At 33.9% G+C, this 23,846-nt stretch overlaps 1 protein-coding gene across 6 annotated transcripts in view; it reads left to right on the forward strand.

Annotated features, from left to right (window-relative positions):
• The first annotated feature begins 640 nt into the window (after window positions 1-640).
• Window positions 641-23,846, forward strand: part of LOC127723545 (monocarboxylate transporter 5-like) — a 63,725-nt gene continuing 40,519 nt past the window's right edge. Inside the window, exons 1-7 of one of the 6 annotated variants that reach the window (XM_052230198.1) lie at window positions 643-1,030; window positions 1,254-1,410; window positions 5,041-5,140; window positions 6,120-6,263; window positions 8,385-8,531; window positions 11,109-12,260; window positions 14,521-14,717. In XM_052230198.1, the coding sequence (XP_052086158.1) occupies window positions 5,062-5,140; window positions 6,120-6,263; window positions 8,385-8,531; window positions 11,109-12,260; window positions 14,521-14,627 (1,629 nt within the window). In that variant the 5' untranslated portion in view covers window positions 643-1,030; window positions 1,254-1,410; window positions 5,041-5,061 and the 3' untranslated portion in view covers window positions 14,628-14,717. Of the gene's footprint in view, window positions 1,031-1,253; window positions 1,411-5,040; window positions 5,141-6,119; window positions 6,264-8,384; window positions 8,532-11,108; window positions 12,261-14,520; window positions 14,718-23,846 lie in introns of those variants that run through there. The other 5 variants (XM_052230199.1, XM_052230200.1, XM_052230201.1 and 2 more) reach the window with 5 other exon arrangements.

Below are 23,846 nucleotides of genomic sequence, written 5' to 3' on the forward strand. Positions count from 1 at the left end.
GTAAATTCAAACCTACGTGCTAAAAAACTATTAACGGATAAACACAATTTCCGGAAGTGCCTGCATATATAGTGTATACATACCTCCGAGATAATACGATATTTACAGAGCTTGCGTTTGCTACCATGATTTTCTTGGTGGAGGTTACTGTTTACAAGAAAGCTATTAAATCAAGGGTTCCAAGTGATCCCAAGTTGTAACGTTGAAGTCATCTATTCCACAGTTTGACGGACCTAACCATGCGTAGCTTGACCGTTGTGGAATAAATGTGTCACAGTTGACCACGAATATGTTCCAATTGTCTTAGCCACAATCCCGTCCTAGATAGTAATATTTCCTAATGAGACTAACATGAGCAGGTGCCACATGTGGTACAGGATCTGTTACCCTACGGAGTATCTGAGATCACCCTTACCCCTCCCGGGTCTTTAGTGTGGTTCGTATTTGCCAGTCTTTAGTTTTCTATTTTGTGTTTTGTGTATTTTTTTTAACTAGCTTAAGTAAACGCCATTTTACCTATCCTAAATTACAAAGCAGAAAATTAACTGTTTAAAAAGTTTAAATTTTCTCAATGAATAATTCTATTTACTTAAATTAGTTTATAACTTTGTAAACCATTCTTGTTGCAGGATACAAGTCGTGTCATGCCTTTAAACTTCTGCGGTTAAATGTTTAGAATAAATACGGCTATATAATTAAAAAACTCATCTGTGTACCCCATATGAACGAATATTCGGTGAATTGATATGTCTGACGATGTAAATGGTATTCAAACATATAAACAGACTATTCCTGGAAAGGAGATTGGAATTTGAATTGAGATAATTTCCTTGAATTGCCATGCGTTCATTTCTGAGGTCAAATGGTTCAAAGAATACAAACAGCTCGAACGAGAAGGAAATCTACATGACTTGTGAACCCATCAAGAAAGGAAGTTAAGTGTCTTACGGTTTAGGTTTTCCGATATAAATAGCATGTAAACAGAAGGTTGATGCACTACGAAAAACTATTCTTGGCTGTAACATAAAAGGTAATGTCACTTAATTTATAACATATTTAATTTCTTGTCATAGATATACCATGTAGATATAACAGTAGGCTAAATAATTTGCATGTCTATATTTTCGCCCAGTCATCAAAATGTTTGTATTTCAAAGAAATGTGTACTCCATTTTAACAGATATTCATAAAACGAAAGTATTACATTCGAACAGGTATGTTTGACAATGGAAATTATTTTATTTTGCATACAGCCTATGAAGCAGTAAAGGTGGAATGGTTATATTTACCTTCTGGGCGCTGTGTTGCTCTTTTTGTGTACCCTACTTATCTCAATATGCCTGGACACTGTGATTGGACAAAAATACAGTATCTACTGAACACATTTTTCCAAGCTGAATGATGAATCAGGTAACATGTATTTTAAATCTCAATTGGTGTTCTTATCTCGTAGTATACTAGTATTAACATGATTAAGTTTGTTTGATTAAAGTGTTTTTCAGTTATTAAAATCAAATAGTTGTCATTTGATTTTAACAAGAAATCGTTATGTGAATCTTATCTTATAGTGATCTTTGTCTACTTTTCAAGACTTATATTTGAAAATAAACGGAGAATGTGTCCATGGGACATAGATAATTCCCCCGCTTGCATATAATTTTATAAATGGACATAACGCAAGAACGGTAAAAGTGACACCATCAAAATTCGAATTTGATCTGTGTTTTATGATAATAAGCATTGTGTATAAGTTTCATAACATTTGATTCAGACAAACTAAAAGTAAGAGAACGGAAACCAATTTCGGGACGTACGTACGGACGGACGGACGTACAGACAGACAAGGGTAACACTTAATGCCCCTTCGCTGCAGCGGGGGCATAATAACGACATCTTCATTTTAGAGATCCAATTGTAATAATCTACTTCCTAATGACAAATACGAGATTTCAACGTTCTTCAAATCCAACTGCTATGATTTTGTATCTCCACACTTCCTATTATTTCATTTTAGGATTCATCCAGTTGGACCGGAAGTTCAGACACACTATCTATTTCATAATAGCCAATTCATCCAGTTGGACCGGAAGTTCAGACACACTTCCTATGTCATTACAGAAATTAGTGCATTTTTCCTATTCAACCGTTTTATGTTTACTTATTTTTTTATTTTTTATTCTTTCTCTTGCCCATTTAAGACGATGAGATGTATAATGTGTTCGTCAGTCCTTGTGTCCAATGCATCCTATGCTGTAGTTGTTTAAAGTTTGAAATACTCCTTACCAAAATTCACACAGGACTAGAAACACTGATGAACTTCAACATCTATGTTTAACTGTAAATACTTTAAAGTTACATGTACAGTATTGTGTGATTTATTTGGTTTATGGTTTAGATGAGGATTTCCTCGATCTCCTATATTGGAGGTGGAGATTTATTACAGATACAGATAAAGTCAATTCCTCTAGTTGGACCTGAAGTTCAGACACAATTCCTATTTCATTATAGCCAATTTATCCAGTTGGACCGGAAGTTCAGACACACTTCCTATTTCAGTGTAGCCAATTTATCCAGTTGGACCGGAAGTTAAGACACACTTCCTATTTCAGTGTAGCCAATTCACCAAGTTGGACCGCAAGTTCAGACACACTTCCTATTTCAGTGTAGCCAATTCACCCAGTTGGACCGGAAGTTCAGAGAAAAATATTGTTATTGTTACTAGATATCTTTAGTTTTTCAGAAACATATAATAAAGTTATGTTGTATTATATGTCTTTGGTTTTTAAGAATGTTTTTGTGCACATGATTGGCTTTTCGTACATAAAATGCCATCACTCCCCCCACAATTAACAGTATATTACAATTGGTTTGGTGTTAAACATTATTACTCGCTCCTGAAAGCATAAGTTATGTAGAATTAAATCTTACATCAAATTTAAAGTATCGCTTACTGAAAAGTTCATTAAGGAAAAGAAAAGAAACAAAATTTGCTCGATCGCTCTAAATTTTGTACAAACAAGCCAGAACTAGTATTCAATTTGAAATGACCTAAATAACATTTTTTTGCACTGTACATGAATTGCGTATTCATTAAAAACATACGGCAATTTGACTCCGGTACATGCTGACAGACATATTTATTATAACTAACATAAAATCTAATCTTGTATTGACATTAAAAGTTATTTAGTCGGGATTAGGATGTATATTTAATTTATAAAGTAACATGAATGTTAAATACTACTTCGGGCTAATATGCACACAAGTATGAACTGAGAAGTTAACGTGGTAAGTACATACGAATTAGATAATTCAAAATAACGATAATTTATTATGATCACCATTCGTACGGTTATTTTAATTGAATACTAAGAAGTTCTACACCATTTGATAATTTGACGAGCAACTAGATATCAAAGTGTCTAAAGCGAAAGAAAACCGCGTATATCAGGTAATACATATATGTTGTACGATAGGTCAAGTCGGATAAAGTAAAGCTTTTCATTTATATTTTTTTTTTGGGGGGGGGGGGGGGGGAAGGGGTTATTTGAATTTTTTAAGGAACGAAATTGAACTTAACTCATGGAATGATGAATGTCGTCCGGGTGTCCTGACTTAAATATTCAGGTTTCAGGACAAATATGTTTAGTCATAATGAATATCTTTACCAAACTTGGATTGATAAAGTCACATGAGGTGAGGAAAATTCTACTGAATTTGAATAGGTGACAGGTCAAGGTCACAACTGTTATTACTTGACTGTGATTTGTACAATAGTTTAGTTTCCGGATGTTAACTCTAGAGCCACTTACTTACTTTAACCAAACTTGGTTTAATAGTGCCCGCATGAGATGAGATAACCCTTACTGGTTCTCAGATCAATAGGTCGAAGGTCAAAGATATAATAGAAATTTTAGACTGAAATAGGGACATAATTTTTGTTACCAGATGATATCTTCTGAACCATACGTCGATATTAAATGAAAAAAAAAAAATGATAATGCCCCATGGAGAGAAAAAACATCTCTAATGATTTTGTGCGTCAGTAGGTCAATAAACTCATCCTTCATCAGGCTTTAAATTTTATACGCAAGACACGCGTTTCGTCTACAAAACTCATCAGTGACGATCGAATCAAAACAGTTAAAAGGAAAAATAAAGTACGAAGTTGACGAGCATTGAGGAACCAAAATTCCTACAGGTTTTGCCAAATACAGCTGAGGTAAATGAATCTATTCCTGGAGTAGAAAATAAAATTTTTTTCAACTGTACAACGTCTCAGTTTGCGGAAAAAATTCTATTTCTAGACAATATATTTTAGACATATATCAGATAGTTACAATGTATCAACCATGATTGATAGTGTGGCTTCAGTTGACTTGAGGTCACCTGCTCAAAAGTTACAGCTACATTCCATAGATTGCAGTTTTTGGGCATTTTTGTATTTGTTTTTACATCATTTAACATAAATTGTCAACAGACTTTACATCACGAAAATGAACAAAAAGTATTGATTGAATATTGGTTGCTTACCGTCCAGTGGAAACTATTTCATTCATATTCAGGATCAGAAAAAGTTAACATAAAATACAATAGGTAGGTCCTTTAAAAGAGACAATCCGGGGTTAACGGCCAAACAAAATGTAGTACCGAAATCCAAAATCGGTTTAATATATTACAAAGCCACAAAAATCACAAATCGGATAACCTACTTCTAGTGTAAGTGTGCTCCTCTTTGTGTCATTTGTTTTACTTTTTAACTTATTTTTGATTTTTTGAAGTTACGATTTATCCGAGTTGTGAAACCTTAACAATTTTTAATAAAGAATATGCAAGTGTATCTAATGGACAGTATACTTAATATAGTTGTATGAAATGTCATTTAAATATACTATCGAGTCACTCATCCAATATAGAAGCATTATTTTTTTATGAATGAACAGATTACAGTAAATGAGATAGCTGACTGAATCATAATAAAGTTAATGCATTATCATGTGGGGAAGTTCACTCTAAGGTTAATATTTATTCCTCTAATAGATTTGTTACACAAGTTGATAAATGAACATGGAGGAAGCTTCGAACTCTATCCCAAGACGAAGTGAAAAAGATACAGGATGGGCATGGATTATATCACTTGGTAAGGACAAGATTTTTTATATGTACTTGTTTTTTCCACTCTTTCTTTTTTCTGGAAAGGGATTTTTTTTGTCTTTCTACTCATTGCATTTGTTTATTTTTTGTTTATTTTTATTTCTCAATATGTGTAATACTATATAATAGATGGATGTGGGGTACCAGGTAAACGACTATAAGACGACAACCTAACAACACAAACACAATTTAAAAAAAAAACATGCGCTGTCGGCATGTTTCAGCTGTTTATTATGATTATTTGATTGATTTGCCTTTGTTTTTACGTGTTTATAATATATACACATACTTATTAACATATAATTATTATTTTCATAACTATATACTTTTCAAAAGCAAATGAATCAAATATGTCATTAGTACTAGGAGATGTTTTCTATACGTCAATGAGACAGCAAATCCGAGGTCAACATACGATCTTCAACCATAGACAGGTATCCTAACAATATGTCGAGCTCTCAAGGCGAGTCTAAACGCTGTGATTGAAATTAACAACGATTATCAATGATCTACCATCATTACTTTCATTGTAATTTTACACATGATGAACACATTACAATAAAACAAAATACAACCATTGGCAATGCTCATGACTTTGGACAGGCACGTGAAGTGTTTGCTCTCATCTTATAACGTCGGCCAGCAGAATAGTACAATGTACATACAAGAACGTACAACTAAAATCAAGAACATGAAAGGCGCTTTATTTCAATAACAACAGTAAAATAGATAAAATTTAAAAAACAAAGTACAGGCATTAACTTTACCGTATTAAAAATATATACTTGGTCGCAGTATCTGAAAACAAACTCAAAGTTCATGTACTTAACCTACCGATATGCCATCTTGACGTCCAATACTATACATTAATATCCCTTACGAGATGAAATCGTCGTCGTCATCACCAGCAGCTGTTTTCTAAATAATTTAAAACAGTTTAATTCAATTATACGATCTTATTTTAGGAGCGACATTACACGTTTTTATTCTTATTGGTACAGCAAAATCATTTGGGTTATTTTTTGTTGAATTTCTATGGTTCTACGACACCAACTCGTCAATTTTGTCTGGAATGCTGGCTGCACAAACGCTTACAGTAAGCTTGTCATGTAAGTATGCAGACAACAATTATTTTTTATTGTTTACAATGCAAATTATATTCAATTTCCATACCTACATAGGGGCTTCGTGAATCAGATATTAATCTAAATGCCTCTTTTCATACAACCGCATCAGTGTCTGTGATCTCGTGCTCACCTCGAGTACGGGAGGTCGTGGGTTCGATTCAAGGCAGGGTCAAGCCAATTACTTGAAAATTTGAATTTGCTTCTTCTCGGCTAAACATGCAACATTCAGAAGTAAGAGCAAAGACTGGTCGTCTCGGAGTCAACATAATGTATCTGGATAGGGTAATATGTCTTCCTGTGGACTTTTACGTTGTGAACGGTTGAGTACAAGAGTCGGATCTTTATCCATATCACATTAAACAGGTTCTCGTCCTGAATATGCATTTAATTTACTAATGGACGTGAAACAGCTATCCATATCCATCCTCTTTTCATGCAACAGTATAATCGTGATATGAATTCGCTGTCCTCATTCTTAACTGTAATACAGATAGAAAGAAATGTTCAACTTTGTATCATAAATAAACTGCAAACAAGGACATACTTATAAAAAGAAAAAGACCGGAACAGATAATAACGGAATAACGGATAATAATCGAACTAAAAGAAGACAGCAATCAAACGAAAAATATTCCCAATAAGCATAGAGGGAAACATACAGTCTCAAAACAATAGATATGTGTCTTTATAAACCGTCAAGTTTTAATTGTCTATAAAAGTTGTGAATAAATTAAACAGAAGCAATCAAAGATCTACTTTCAAAACCAACCTCCTCAAATAAAAAAGCAACATTAAGCTTTGACATAAGAAAAGCACTGTCGGTCTCCTTTGCATTGGAACAGGCACATGAATATGTGGCAGGGTTAAACATGTTTTTGGAATTTTTTACCTTAAAGTTTCCGCTTTTAATCATGATCAAAGAACTAACTGAAAAAGCAAAAATAAAAAATTGGAATCAGTAGAGGAAAAGACACTGGACTCGTTAATATTTAAATAATATTTCTAAAAAATAACGGTATCATAGAGATTAATAAAGACACATAAAATGATTTTGTGTCATGGATTGATACCTCACATCCTTTGTTTTTTTTCTATAACAAAACAATCAATAAAATATACCACAACAAAGAATGCAGCTTAACGTATTGCCATTATGCCGTCCTATACTTAAGGGCATACGATACAGTTTTGATCCCACGGTGATTTTTTGAAGAAAGTTTGCATACAAGCTATTTTCCTACTAGTCAATTCAGATATGTAATAAAAAATATACCTCCATGTGCTACTTTTAGAGATAAACATGATAAATGGGGTCGAAATTTTGGATATTTACTGGAAATTTTAGTTTCTTGGACATTTCTATCCTTTGGAAAGACCACACCTAACTTTTTTATCTTGAAAGATAAACGCTAGCGGATTTTTGTAATAACATTTGAATTATCTTCTCTACATAAATTTACTTTGAATTTGTGTAATAATTCTTTGGAAATAATTCATATTTATCAAACTTTCCTGGTTTTAGTCAAAAACGGAATTTCTTGCTGTATTTTTATCTAACTTAAAAAATTTCATCAGTGAGTTTTTTTATGAAAATTAGCACAAATAATCTTCATACATAATCAAGTCAAATGCCATTTTTAAAAAGAGGGGTTCATGAACTCGTTTTCAAGTTAAATCAGTCTGGAAGAAAAAAATCGGTCGAAAAATAAATCTTTTCCCGATGTGTCACAATTTGACTTCGCGAAAAATAACTTTTTGCGTTAGCGACGTCATTACCTCCCCTGTAACTGTATCGTATGCCCTTAATGTCAGTCACTGTACTTCTTAGAAAATGCAAAGTGTCTCATCCTGCCTTTTTTCAAATTTCATCCTGGCCCCTCTTATGGCAGTCAGTGGACCCCCCTTATGAAAATTTCTGGATCCGCCACAGAACTTTAATAGGATTTCAGACTCCGGACACACACAAGCACATGGCATTAGAACATCAGTTCAACTCTTAGAAAACTTTGTGTCATAGGTCCTCAAAATTTATAACCATATGATTAAACCAACTTGTTATTGTTATATCAAATTACAACTATATCTTTTGTTTGTTTATTTCAGCATTGTTTGTGTTAAACATTGGTTCTAAACTTCTAGGAAATAGGAAGTTGATAATAATTGGAGGTTTTATATCTTTCTCGGGCTATCTGCTGAGTGCTTTCTCTCCAAACATTGGGGTGTTGGTGTTGTCACAAAGCGTACTATATGGTAAATTTGCTAAATTTTTAATAATAATATTAATTTTGTATGTCTTTGAATATTACTTTGATTAACTAAACAGTTGTTTGCTGGTTAGCAAAACAATAGAAATGCTAAAAAAATGAAATGAAATTAGTAAAATAATAAAAGATAGGGGAAAGATACCAAAGAAACATTTAAACCCGTTAGTCGAACACAAACTGACAATGCAATGTCAAACAAACTTAAAACGATAAAAAGACAAACAATAGAATACAAAACACACCATATAAAACCAAGGACTGAGCGACTCGAACCCAACCAAAAATTGGTGGTGGTCTCATGTGCTTCGGAAGGGTAAGCAGATCCTGCTCCACATGTGGCACCCGTCATTTAATTGAATAAAAGAGGCATGTCCATGCACTTCTTTCTTAAAGATATGAGTTGGGTTTTTTTTTAAATAGACTGGTAACAGAAGTTTTCTTGATTTTTCATATCATTCACATAGACACGTTGTCACTGTCAAAATCTGTTTCAAATTAACCACGATTTAAGCAGATTTTGCAGGGATTTAGTTTAAGAACTCTTTAAATGAAATAATAAAAAGAAAACGCAGATGGTTACAGTTCAAAAATCAGAATAAAGAGGATTCTCAAAATGATGAAACCCAATTAGTTCAGATGACCAGTGAACATGCTTATATATCAGTCAAGTAACAAATAATCAAATGTATTTGTACTCGCTACGAAACAGAAGAGCCTCGCTTTTCGTCCTGTTTCTAAAGTTCGTATACATTTTATGTTTTTCGACAGTGTATATAGATACACGATTAATTTTTAGCGTACAATTTAAACAAATTGACGTTCTTAAATTTTTTTTATCGATTTGATTGCACGGGACAGCGATATATTTAGAAATCCCTTTATCATGTTTATTTAAGAATTGAATGCTTCTTTTTGTAAATTCATAGGGGTGTAAAAGCGTTGACCGAAGTACATTTTATATGAAGCGCGGAAGCGCTTTATTCTATAAATGTGCGCACGGTCAACGTTTTTACAACCCTATAAAATTACTAAAAGAAGCATTCAATACTTATAATTACATTTTTTTTGAAAACACGATTTCTATCAAGTTTTTCTTTTTTTAACCTGTGCACTTTATTGTGGGAGCTCGTGTGATCATGAATGTTACAATGAAGGTTGATTTCAAAAAGACGCGAGATTGCTGTTAGCCAATCAAAATAACGTATTATAATGAAACATACATGTAATGCAATTATAAGTTGATAACAGACAAAAAGAAATAAAAAAATATATAAAGAAATTAAAAACCAATTGTTCAGAAAACAATTGAAGGTCTTTCCACCTCAAATGATATATCTTGAGACGAGAATATTAAAATCCAGTTTAAAATGCAATTTCCAGGGTCAATGATAGCTTATTGTATGCTGATTTAAAAAATATATGGTTTCTATACACTTTTGTTTGACATAAGGGATATAATTTGTTACTTCCGGTTAAAAAATGTCACTTCTGGTATTTTTTGATAGTTTACTTGACACTGATTCCAAAAATATATGGTTCTATATACTTTTACATTAAAAAAGTACAAAAAATAGCTACTTCCGGTTTACACAAGGTCATTTCCAGTTGGATTTTTCAAGGTCATATGGCTTGCAAGCTAATTCAAAAACTCCTATGGCTTTAGCATGTATAAATATGAATTTAAGGCAAAGGTCAAAATCTAGAACACCAAATTCAACTTTGACCTTGACCTCAAAATCAAGGTCACAAACCAAGGACCTCAAATCAAAATACCTTAGGTCTCTATTAGATATGGTTAACGAGTTATATCACCATACACATAATTTTACATATAAAATGGGAGAAAACTGCCATTTTATGTCTACGTACACTTTCAACTAAAATTTATGTGTTAGAACATGTCGCAACTAACAATTTAGTAAAGATATGTTGTCGTTATCTTATAAGGTTTTTGAAAAGAAGTGAAAATAAGCCAAAATCAAAATTTAGAATGTGATTTTCTTTTTTTTTTTTTTTTGGATCAAGGACCTCAAATCAAAAGACCCTAGGTCTCTATCACTTATGGTTTACCAGTTAGAGATGCATATCACTTAAATCAAATGCATAAGGGGAAATAACTCTGATATGGAGTCTCCGGAACGCTTCGGTGAAAACCAAACTCAACATCCTGAAGATATAGCGAGCAATTTGGTAAAATAAATTTGTCGTAATCTTTCACGGTTGCGAAGAAGTAGCAAACACAATAAAAACACTGTTCGGGGAGATAACTCTTACAAAGAAAAGTATTCGGTTAAGCAGGGTCAGTTTTGAAAGCGCATAAACTGTTCGATATCATATACCAAATATCAAATCGACATCTTGCGAAACAACCAAACAGCGAAAGAAAAAAAAAATTAGGCGGAAGAAAAAAAAAATAATCAGAACAAAATCAATAGGTCTTTCCACGGAAAAGAACCTTATAAAAATATTGAAAATTTAATGATTCAAAAATACTATAACACTAAAGAGAGAAAACGATCTGATTTCCATTTCATTTTTCTATACCAGTGAATGAATATTTCAGGTGTTGGATGCGCATGCACAACAGGACCAGTGTTTGTTGTACTGAACTACTACTTCGAGAAACATCTAGGATTTGCTAATAGTTTTGCCTACGTGGGAGGGAGTGTTGGGAGTCTTGCATGGCCTGTGATTATAAGGAAACTTTTAGATAATTATGGTTTACAAGGAGCTTTGTTAGTTGTATCTGGTCTTATTTTAAACAATATAATCGTTGGAGCTTTGATGCGTCCTTTTTTATCGGAACCTGTCGTTGAAAAACAGGATGCAGATTCTGAAAGTGAGGCTGACATAATAATAGCCAAAAGGAATTGGTTAAAAGATGAAATTTCCATTTCACTCGATAATGTCCCAGGATACTTTTCCAGACAAAAGTATCAGGTTGAGGACCAAGAACCCTTTATGGACCTAATTGATAAAAAAGTAGACATTAAGAGAAGTCTTTCGTACAACTTCTTTTTGGATAAAAAAGAAAATGAAAAGACTAAAATTGAAATACCTGAGAAATCAGACTATTTGGTCGAGCGTTTTACGGGTAGCAACATTAATATTGACGGTAGTTTGGGAACACCTGAGACATTTTGGACTACACACACATGTAGCTTGAGATCTTTGCCACAACATACATCGGAGGAAAGTTCTAATGAAAGCAATAAAAGCAAGTCTGAATTTTGTTTCAATCAATACATCATAGATATGACAGTTCTTCGGAATCGTAAATTACAGCTTTTTCTGTTAGTGGCATTTTTTTCATTCTGTGGAAGTGGCATGATTATAACATTCATTCCACCTTTTGCCAGAGATAATGGTATTTCTAATGACAAAATAACAATTTTAATTACAATAATTGGTGGGTGTGACCTTTTTGCACGATTTACATTAGCTTGGATAACCGATTCACAAAAAATTAGACGTCACCATATAATGGGATTTTGTTTAGGAATTACTGGTGTTGCTTCCATGTTAAATCCGTTGTATACAAATTTTACAGCTTTCATAGGATATTCTGTTATTTATGGACTTTTTGGAAGCATTTATTTTTCTATGTCAATTCTAGTACTCAGGGACTGTGTAGGTGCTGAGAATATTTCAGCAGCTTTATCTTTAATGATTACAATTCATGGTTTGTCATCGATAATAATTGCACCGTCAGTTGGTAAGTACATATAGTCTAGAATTGTATGAGGAAAGTAGAAATCTGAGTATGATTGATTAATGGCGTTTAACACCACGTTCAGAACTATTGGCTATATCGTACCGGTCAAATTTTATTGGTAGAGGAAGCCGAAATGCCCGGAGATAACCACCGACATGGACACTGACAACCCTAGTCAATTTAGATTGAAGTCGAAAGCATATGCCAGATTGCAGTATGAAGAAAAGTCTGTAGGACAAAAAAAAATACAACAAAAAACGCCAAAAATAAGCGAAAAGAAAAAAAAAGTTCAGAATAGGAAAACATAAAAGAAAAAATAAACTATAAAAAAAGAAAATTCAACCAATCTGAGAAAAAACTCGCACATGTAACTATCAACATTGAAGCTTTGGTATATCATGTATTATTCGTGGATTCCAATATCTGGTGTGTCCAATTGATCAGAAGATGCTGTGATTCATTTTAAGATCCTTAAATTTGCCAAATTTGCCAAAAAAGAAAAGGTAGATTCTGATATGTATCCACGGATCACGACACCTTATGTTTCCAAGAGATAATAATATACTGTATAAATTGCGTATTTAGCCTCAAAATAAAAATTTAACTTCAAGGCAAAAAAAAATTGTGGTTGTTCAGTGAAAAAAGAAATCCGGAATAATATATATACATAGAATATAATGATCTGCGTATAAGAAAGCAATAGAAATGTATATTGCATTGCACTAACAGTATATTAACCGTTTTAGTGTACTAAAACAAACATTATCGTGTCGCCTATTGACATGACATGTCATTCGCAATCTTTTTTTTTTTAATTCCCATAAATTTTCTCTGAACAACAGCCAAAATAAGTTCATATGCCCTAAAATGTCAAGGTATCACTTGATATTGATTCACATGCACCTGTTTTTTGTCTTGTACCGAGGTTATATAATGCCAATTGAATTACTTTTCATTATCATAATGATGTTTATAATATGTTTTTTGAGGGTAGAAATGTAGTCACCTAAACTTGTTCCGTCCTATGAACATTCCCATGAATTTACCCAGCCCCGTCCTATGATATTTATTGTATGTTTTTAGGGGGTAAAAAAATATAGTCACATGAACTTGCCCCGATTTTTATTGTACGTTTTATATGGATAGAAATGTAGACACACGAACTTGTGCTGTCCAACTCTAATATCGAATCTAAGAGGGCGCCCGCTTGTCTAGTAAGGATATATAAATATGTGCTCACATCCACATGGAATGGGCTTATCAATCCGATACCACGTGTTGGAAGCATTGCAACAATATTTTTGTAAGGCTAAATGTCTGTCATTATTGAAAGTATACTCTATTTCCAGTGGGCGCCAAACTTTTTTTATCCTTCACACCAGTCCATACAAAACCTACTCATTGGAAGTAAGGAAAACATAAAACAATCATTTATTTTTGTACCTTTAAAGCTGTTCTACTGTTAACGTTTTTTAAAAAGGGAGATTACTATGATTTCCTTTTAGGCAACTGCCCACCAAATGACATGGATGTAAGCTATAGGTCACCACCTGGCCTTAAACATGCAATGAGCAAACTCAATATCATGAGGTCAGCTTTAAAATGCCACAATATCACAAAATGTGAAACAGTTCAAACGAGAAAATAATGGCACCTGATTTCTAACAAATCAACAATTGAAAATCAAATATGATAGACAGCACCCACGAACAACCACTGAATTGCAGGCTTCTTGCATAATTGGGACATACATATTAGAAATGTGGCGGGCTTTTACATATTTTTGGGCATGTAACCCTCCCCTAATTAGTGGTGTAACAGTACAACTTAAAAAAAAAATGAAAATCTATTCTAGATTTTGGTGTTGTTATAAATTTTAGATTAAGGTACCATCTCTCTCGGGCAAGATTGACATTAGCTAAAAATGGCCATTCTTGCTAAACCTCTTTGGACCATAAGGGCATATATTATCTCCGTGTGTATTAAAGTACTAATTATGCTTTCTTGGCTTTCACATTTTTTGGTTTGGACGTGTTCGATGAAAGTATATCCAGAAAAGCTCTTTGGACGCACCAATTTTATAGATTTTTATTGTCTAGATTTTTGGCGAATTAAAGTAGTTATATTTAGTTATATATAGTAGAAACATCTGTCTCTCATCGAAGACTGTTGACTAGTTGGGGTGCTGTCCGATAACGCATTACCATAATTGTTTACTCTTATAAAAATATAGCCGGTAAACCATTTATTTGTTTTTCAGGTTTTATCCGTGATACAACCGGATCATATGCAGGGTCGTTTTTTCTAATGGGTTCCGGTCTGATTCTTGGATCTGTTGGTATATTCTGTCAGCCATTAGTCAAGTAAAGACACAAAATTACTGGATTAGACATGTAATAATGTTATGATTATATTACTTATGTCTGGGACGGTATGGATATAAATATCAGTGGTGTATTTTTTTTAATATCTAGACCTATCATCAAATTTGCACTAACAGGAGTAACACGACGGGTGCCATATGTGGAGCAGGATCTGCTTATCATTCCTGAGCAAACGACATCACTGACGGGATTTGTGGGGTTCTTGTTACTCAGTTTTTACTTTTCTATGTAGTGTTTTGTGAAGATGACTTTTGTTCGTGTTTCATCGTGGTGTTATCAGTTTGTCATCGACTTCTGGGGTTGAATAAAATTGAGAATGTAAATGAAGAATGTGTCAAAGAGACAACAACCTGACCAAAGAGTAGAATACAGACCAAGGCCACCAATGGGTCTTCAACAAGGCGAGAAAATCCCACACCCGGAGGCGGACTTCAGATGGCTCCTAAACAAAAATGTGTACTAGTTCAGTGAAAATGGACGTCACACTAAACTCCGAAACATATAAATGAACTTAAATAAATAAAAACATACAAGACTAACAAAGGCCAAAGGCTCCTGACTTGGGACAGGCGCAAAAATGCGGCGGAGTTAAACATCCTTTTTAGTATCTCTTTATGCAAATATAATGCAACAGTTTAATAGTACTGTTAAAACGCACTCACGTTTATTGACCAGTTGTGGTATGATGTTTATATAAATGAACGATATGAATGTAGAATGAGTTATACATTGCGGACGGAGCAAAAGTACTTGCTGTCCGTGTGAATTAATGGAAGCTCGTACAATTCATCTACTGTTTCGTAACAGTTTACCTTAGTACAACTGACTGACCTGTATTTATATCATATGAATACAATTGTTTTAAAAATATTTTTGTCACGCGACAAATTCTTTTACGTAACCGCGCTAACAGGTGCACATTACTTCTTTCAAGATCCACAAACTATTACATAATGAAAAAATAATTTGTAAAGCATTACGCAGATAATTGTCTTAGGAATATTTATATCATGCACTGAATGTGTATTACATAACCGAGCTAACAAGTGCATATACATGTACATGTACCAACTATTTCACGATCCATAACCTATTAAACAACGAAGAAAAAAGATATAGTATAACATCATGCAGACAATTCGGATAAAAGTAGATATTTGACTATTTGTTAGCCATTTTTAGTCATTTCATGTCAAATTATTCTTAAGCATGATCGTCGTATAGATGAATGATATTAAATCGCATTTATTATGTAATAACGATACATGTATCAACGCAAAAGACAATTTATAAACACTATTGTATAATCATCATATATCTATTAATATACGTACATGTTACGTCAATACCTTTATAATATAATCACATTGTAGGAGCATAAACAATTCATTTGTACGAGCTTTAGAAATCACTGTTTGGTAGTGATTTCTAAAGCTCGTACAAATGAGCTTTAGAAATCTTTAGAAATCAGTTTGGTAGTGAATACAGTGGCGGATTTCCCGGGGGCACAGGGTGCACAGGGGGCATGTGCCCCCACCCTCCAGTTGTGTTCACCAAAAAATTTCTAACATAATTTTATTGCTACTGAATCGGATTATAAGAATCAAAAATAAAGTCACAGCTTGATTTGACTTCCTAAACTTGCTGTTAATTAACCCAAGCTTCAACATGCGTGATTTATGACAATTTATCGATGGGTATGTAAATATTGACACAATGTGTAATATCTAAATCCAAATGCATTTTATGTAAATTACATGTACATGCTGATTGGAATACGAATATTTTTATTGGTTTCTAATACAATATTACAGGATTAAGATTAACAAGTAAAATCTTTTAGTAAAAAATTACCAACAAAAATCGGTCTTTATATAAGGTGGTACCAAACACCTTGACTAAAATTAATTTGGCTTGTTTGATTTTTATGAAATTTTGGCAAAATATTTACTTTGACCCTTTGACAAAAATATAAAAATTTCAAAAAAATTGAACCACACACTTTGTCTGAAAAATTTCATTGGATATATAGCAGTTTGACAAACACTAATTTTGATCATTGAGAAGCTTAATATTTCCTTAACAATAGAACGTGATCAAAACGTTGAACTGATTTTTACAGAGTTATCTCCCTGTAGTGTTATACCACCTTAAAAAATATAGTTACGAATCCCCGTCACGTCTCAGTCCGTACAGCTGAAAGGACGTGCAGGATCAGCTCCTGATTATCCGTTAGCTTCAACATGTTACGCTGCTCAGATGGTTCAAAGACAAACTAGTTTATGAGGCTCCCGTACAGTAAACCCGCGCCCATTGTAGATTGGTGAGTGTCACATGCTGCCCAGACGTCTGAGGGCTATGTGTATCGTAGTTTTAGTGCAATTTGCAGTCATCTACAACGGAGTCAATGATTCATCGACCAGCAACTCATCATCGTCGTAGTTAGCGGGCTGCCAAGCTGATCAACCTAGCCCTGAAAGCAGCCGTTGTGGAGTCCATACTGCAAAGAAACATCAAAATAGTAAAAAACTAAAATCAAAACAACTCACGTAAACCAAGATGGCCGCCTACCAAAATGGCGCCTTCCACCTGTTCCTGACCAACTGCAACAGAAAATATTTAATGCTCAACAATCGCCTCCGTGCACGAGGCGACCGTGCGAGGGCTGTATAGCCAGTCAAGGTCGTTTATAACCCCCATCATCATCATAGGTACGAATAGATGTTTAGTGTCAAGAATATTAGTAGCGATTATCATATGAGATACGTCTTTATTAACACACACTCACATTGTATACAGTTTCTGGGGAATATATATTTCGGACGTTATTATACAAACGACATTTTTAATAACAGACCGGAACTTTTTTTTAAAAACTGAATGTCGAGTTTTTATTCCCTTATTTTTAATAGAAACCAACAATTAGTTTAAAAAAAACCTTTTCCTCCACAAATCATGAATGGTCATGCAGTTCCTTCTATATGTTCTTTAAAAAATTCTATTGTATTTTTAGAAGACCTACTTTTTAACATAATACAGTGATATATGTATATTTTTTTTCTTGTTTCGATTACCATGTTTGAGGGTATGAATGAGTTACCGTGAGTGAGGGTATATGAATGGAGTTTACATATTAGAGAATAATGGTCAAAAAGTAAAGATTAGAAAAAAATGAACCCCAATAATATAAAAAAAAACAGATTAAAGGTGTGATGAAATATAAAGAATAGAGAAAAAATTGGCAGAAAATCAAAGAGTAAAAAGAAATAGTCCAACAAAATGAGAAAAATATATAAATGAAAAACCGACATCCCCCCCCCCCCCAAAAAAAACAAAAAAAAAACAACAAAAAACACTATCCTTAACACACGCTACCACCATCACCACCGCCACACACATTCCCATATATACATATCTAAACAAATGTTTAATTTTGGTTTTTTGATTTCATGGTGCCCCAGACATCGAGGTTCTGGATCCGCCCCTGGAATACAAATGGATGTTATATTTATGTTTAATATGGAGGATTTCCGGTCCATTTCGAATTAAAAGGCCTCTTGTGAGCGGTAACCCATTGCAAGGACAAAATTTTAAACCTACTTAGCATGCACTTTTTCCCGGTGCAGCCCTATAATACAATCAACCTACTTTTAAAAGCTTATCTGATGATATATTGTTTTAAGCCCTAATAATGTGTGAATTATTTGACACTGGACATTGAGAAAACACTAAGTCGTCATATATTTTATAAGAAAATCGTAACCCATTTAGGGAACGACCATTTAACTTCAAGAGGAGGGGGGGGGGGGGGGCTTTAAAATATTCTGTTCAAGCAGATGACAAAAACAAATTTCTGAATCCAGATTTTCCCCATGCCTTATAGTGTTATATTTTGAAAAAAATAATTTGATTGATAGCGTCGAAAAACTAAATAATATATAGTAACACATTTTCTGTCCATGAAAAAAAACACATAACCCTTCCCCCCTCCTTGAAGTTAAATGGTTGCTCCTTTATATATTTCATAGCTACCATATGCGATATCCTATTTAAAAATATATCAATGAGTTGCAATTGCACGGAGGCAACATAACAATGGGTAGTATAATTATAAATAATGCATAGCTGAGAGGGTGATAGAGCCGAGATTGTTACCCCGAGAAAACATTGTCAACTGAGGCAAAGCCAAGGTTGACAATGTCTTTTCGAGGGGTAACAATCTGCTCTATAATCCTCTCAGATAAGTGTTATTTAATTTATTATACTGAATGTTCTGTTATTACTGTCTATTAAATTTCAAATTCAAAGTAATAAACTATGACGTCTTGTAAATAACAATCAACCGTTTTTATTAAAGCGCACACTCGATCAAGCGTCTCCGTGAAGGGTAATAGAGTACTTGCCATGGGATAGAGTAAATTGTCTCCCTCGTATTAATCCATCAAAATCTGGCATTTTGACATGAAGTATAATAAAAATATACATCTGTCAATGGATCATAAATGTTCCATTTCTATTAAGATGGGGGCCTCGGTGGCCGAGTGGTCTAAGTAGTTACTACTGTAATCACTAGCCAGTCAACACTGAGGTTGTGAGTTCGAACCCCGCTCGTGCGGGTGCACTCGACTCAAATCTTAATTGACTAGGATCGTCAGTTTTCCTATCGACCGTCGGTGGTTTTCTCCGGGCACTCCGGGTTCCTCCACCAACAAACCTGTCCCTGAAAGCAGCCGTTGTGGAGTCCATACTTCAAAGAAACATCAAAATAGTAAAAAGCTAAAATCAAAACAACTCACGTAAACCAAGATGGCCGCCTACCAAAATGGCGCCTTCCACCTGTTCCTGACCAACTGCAACAGAAAATATTTAATGCTCAACAATCGCCTCCGTGCACGAGGCGACCGTGCGAGAGCTGTATAGCCAGTCAAGGTCGTTAATAACCCCCATCATCATCATAGGTACGAATAGATGTTTAGTGTCAAGAATATTAGTAGCGATATGAGATACGTCTTTATTAACACACACTCACATTGTATACAGTTTCTGGGGAATATATATTTCGGACGTTATTAAATACAAACGACATTTTTAATAACAGACCGGAACTTTTTTTTAAAAACTGAACGTCGAGTTTTTTTCCCCTTATTTTTAATGGAAACTAACAATTAGTTTTAAAAAAAACCTTTCCCTCCACAAATCATGAATGGTCATGCAGCTCCTTCTATATGTTCTTTAAAAAAAATTCTATTGTATTTTTAGAAGACCTACTTTTTAACATAATACAGTGATATATGTATATTTTTTTCTTGTTTCGATTACCATGTTTGAGGGTATGAATGAGTTACCGTGAGTGAGGGTATATGAATGGAGTTTACATATTAGAGAATAATGGTCAAAAAGTGAAGATTAGAAAAAATGATCCCCCAAAATATAAAAAAAAAAACAGATTAAAGGTGTGATGAAATATAAAGAATAGAGAAAAAATTGGCAGAAAATCAAAGAGTAAAAAGAAATAGTCCAACAAAATGAGAAAAATATAGAAATGAAAAACCGACATCCCCCCTTCCCCCCCCCAAAAAAAAAAACAACAAAAAACAATATCCCCAACACACGCTACCACCATCACCACCGCCACACACATTCCCATATACATATATCAAAACAAATGTTTAATTTTGGTTTTTTGGTTTCATGGTGCCCCCAGACATCGAGGTTCTGGATCCGCCCCTGGAATACAAATGGATGTTATATTTATGTTTTATATGGAGGATTTCCGGTCCATTTCGAATTAAAAGGCCTCTTGTGAGCGGTAACCCATTGCAAGGACAAAATTTTAAACCTACTTAGCATGCACTTTTTTCTCGGTGCAGCCCTATAATACAATCAACCTACTTTTAAAAACTTATCTGATGATATATTGTTTTAAGCCCTAATAATGTGTGAATTATTTGACACTGGACATTGAGAAAACACAAAGTCGTCATATAAATTATAAGAAAATCGTAACCCATTTAGGGAACCACCATTTTACTTCAAGAGGGGGGGGGGGGGGGGGGGGGGGGGAGGGAGGGAGGGGGGCTATAAAATATTCTGTTCAAGCAGATGACAAAAACAAATTTCTGAATCCAGATGTTCCCCATGCCTTATAGTGTTATATTTTGAAAAAAATAATTTGATTTATAGCGTCGAAAAACTAAATAATATATAGTAACACATTTTCTGTCCATGAAAAAAAAAAACATAACCCTTCCCCCCTCCTTGAAGTTAAATGGTTGCTCCTTTATATATTTCATAGCTACCATATGCGATATCCTATTTAAAAATATATCAATGAGTTGCAATTGCATGGAGGCAACATAACAATGGGTAGTATAATTATAAATAACGCATAGCTGAGAGGGTGATAGAGCCGAGATTGTTACCCCGAGAAAACATTGTCAACTGAGGCGAAGCCAAGGTTGACAATGTCTTTTCGAGGGGTAACAATCTGCTCTATAATCCTCTCAGATAAGTGTTATTTAATTTATTATACTGAATGTTCTGTTATTACTGTCTATTAAATTTCAAATTCAAAGTATTAAACTATGACATCTTGTAAATAACAATCAACCGTTTTTATTAAAGCGCACACTCGATCAAGCGTCTCCGTGAAGGGTAATAGAGTACTTGCCATGGGATAGAGTAAATTGTCTCCCTCGTATTAATCCATCAAAATCTGGCATTTTGACATGAAGTATAATAAAAATATACATCTGTCAATGGATCATAAATGTTCCATTTCTATTAAGATGGGGCCTCGGTGGCCGAGTGGTCTAAGTAGATACTACTGTAATCACTAGCCAGTCAACACTGGGGTTGAGAGTTCGAACCCCGCTCGTGCGGGTGCACTCGATTCCAATCTTAATTGACTAGGATTGTCAGTTTTCCTATCGAAGGTCGGTGGTTTTCTCCGGGCACTCCGGCTTCCTCCACCAATAAAAACTGGCCGCCACGAAATAGTCCAAAAGCGGTGCTTGAAAGTGGCGTTAAAACATCAAATCAAATCAAATCAATTAAGATGTCTGTAAAACTGTGTACTGATCCCATGTGATTAACATCTAAATAGGATATCGCATATGATAGCTATGAAATATATAAATGGGTTACGATTTTCCTATGAAATATATGTATGGGTAGAGATTTTAGAATGAAAAAAATAAATATAGGATTGGCGGGGGTCTGGGGTCTGTATTAAACTTGTATGTTTGAGATGCCCCCCCCCCCCCCTTTTCCCCATACCCCGTGTTTAATACCGACTCACAATATCTCGAAAAGTGTAACACACTTTTAAACATGTGAACCCCAATCTAATTGTCAACAATTTGAATTTAATTTAATACGAGTATAGATGAAAATGATAAGGCAGATTTATACAGCGTACTATTACAGGGAATGTATAGTGTCGTTTTTTTTTGCTCGAGTGAAACGTTTCACATTTTTCGAATGTAGATCAGATTTTTCAAATGAAGAATCATGCGATCCATCGGTTTACTGCTATTTCGCGAGTATTATTATAGTTTTATTCGTGACTGTTCATCTTATCCTGAATGCTATACATGTTTTCAACACAAACGACGCAGAATTTCCTTTCAGATCACTTACAATATAGTTTTTTATATTGTCGAGCAAGATTTAAAACGTCCGGGTTTTTTCAACAAATGGTCCGTTTTTTTTTTAGAAAGTGTGAATAAGAAAGAAGACATTCTTTGGCTTAAAAACTGACTTTTCTAGTTTGTAACTGTAATTTAGCGAAGGACAATATTATATGTTCTTAATAAGTCACAAAAACAGATTACTTTGTTGATCAAATTTAACCATTTTCAATTTAATGATAACTTTCTGTTCTGAAAACATTTTACTATAACCCTGCAGTATTACGATATTATAAGAAATCAACGGGTCCTTTTAAAAACGGTCTTAAGAATAGAGTACAAGGACTCATGATCTTTTTAAATGTCATTGGATGCTACAATGTTGTAATGTTACACTACTGTTTCAGGTTAGGGTGAAGGTTGGCGCCTGTTAAAACGTTGAAACCCGCTGCATTTGTTTGCACCTTTCCTAAGTCAGGAACTTGTTGTTCAGTGGTTGTCGTTTGTTGATGTGGTTCATAAGTGTTTCTCGTTTTTTTTTTATATAGATTAGACCGTTGGTTTTCCTGTTTGAATTGTTTTACACTAGTCATTTTGGTGCCCTTTATAGCTTGCTGTTCGGTGTGAGGCAAGGCCCCGTGTTGAAGGCCGTACTTTTACCTACAAATGTATAATGGTTAACTTTTTACACAATGTGACTTGGATGGAGTGTTGTCTCATTGGCACTCATACCACATCTTCTTATTTCTACCTTTGTTTTTACAGTCAATAACATTTTATGATTGTTATATATTACAGTGACTGACGAAAAAACATAGAAGCAGGAAAACTAAGGAAAAGGAATAAACAATCAGAAAAATTCAATATAAACCAAAATATTCTACTAATAGAGCCCCCTCACCCCCTTAATAAAAACAAATGTAATAACATTTGAATTGAACGGAGAATCTAATAAAAAATGAAAACAACACTTTATAATTTTATGCTATATGACCAACAGGACTTACAAATCCCATACAGCCAATCGGACGTTCCATTTTGGCAAGTGTCGGTCGGAAGAGGACTTAAGGGACTATATTTTTATTCCCCTGTCCTCTTTGAAGGTAAATAATTTTAGAAAGGTTTGTTATAAATCATGTCAAGACCAAGAAAATATTCATTAACATTATTAAGTTTAAACAGAGACAGAATATAATGTATAATGTTATATTTATATGTCCCACCTGTCTGAACAGTGAATATTTTTATGAAAATTATATGCAACATATTAGCACCAACAATCAGGGATGCGTACCCATAAGTTAGTTAAATTCAAACTGTAGTGAATGAAACAATACTTCACAACGATTTTAAATCATTGCATCTCACAAAAAAAACGTATCTAATATTTTACAATAATCATTTAATTACTACGTTAAATATTTAATCAGGTCTTTCCACTTTTCTGTGGAAAGACCTATTCTATTTGAATTCATTATTATTATTTTTTTTGTTCTTCCGCCAAACTTTGTTCTTGCGATAAATTTTTGTTTTACGCAATATGTCGCTTAGATATTTCTTATGTTGTATGG

Source organism: Mytilus californianus, unplaced genomic scaffold, assembly GCF_021869535.1.
Source record: "Mytilus californianus isolate M0D057914Y unplaced genomic scaffold, xbMytCali1.0.p SCAF_13, whole genome shotgun sequence".
Taxonomy (NCBI): Eukaryota; Metazoa; Mollusca; class Bivalvia; order Mytilida; family Mytilidae; genus Mytilus; species Mytilus californianus.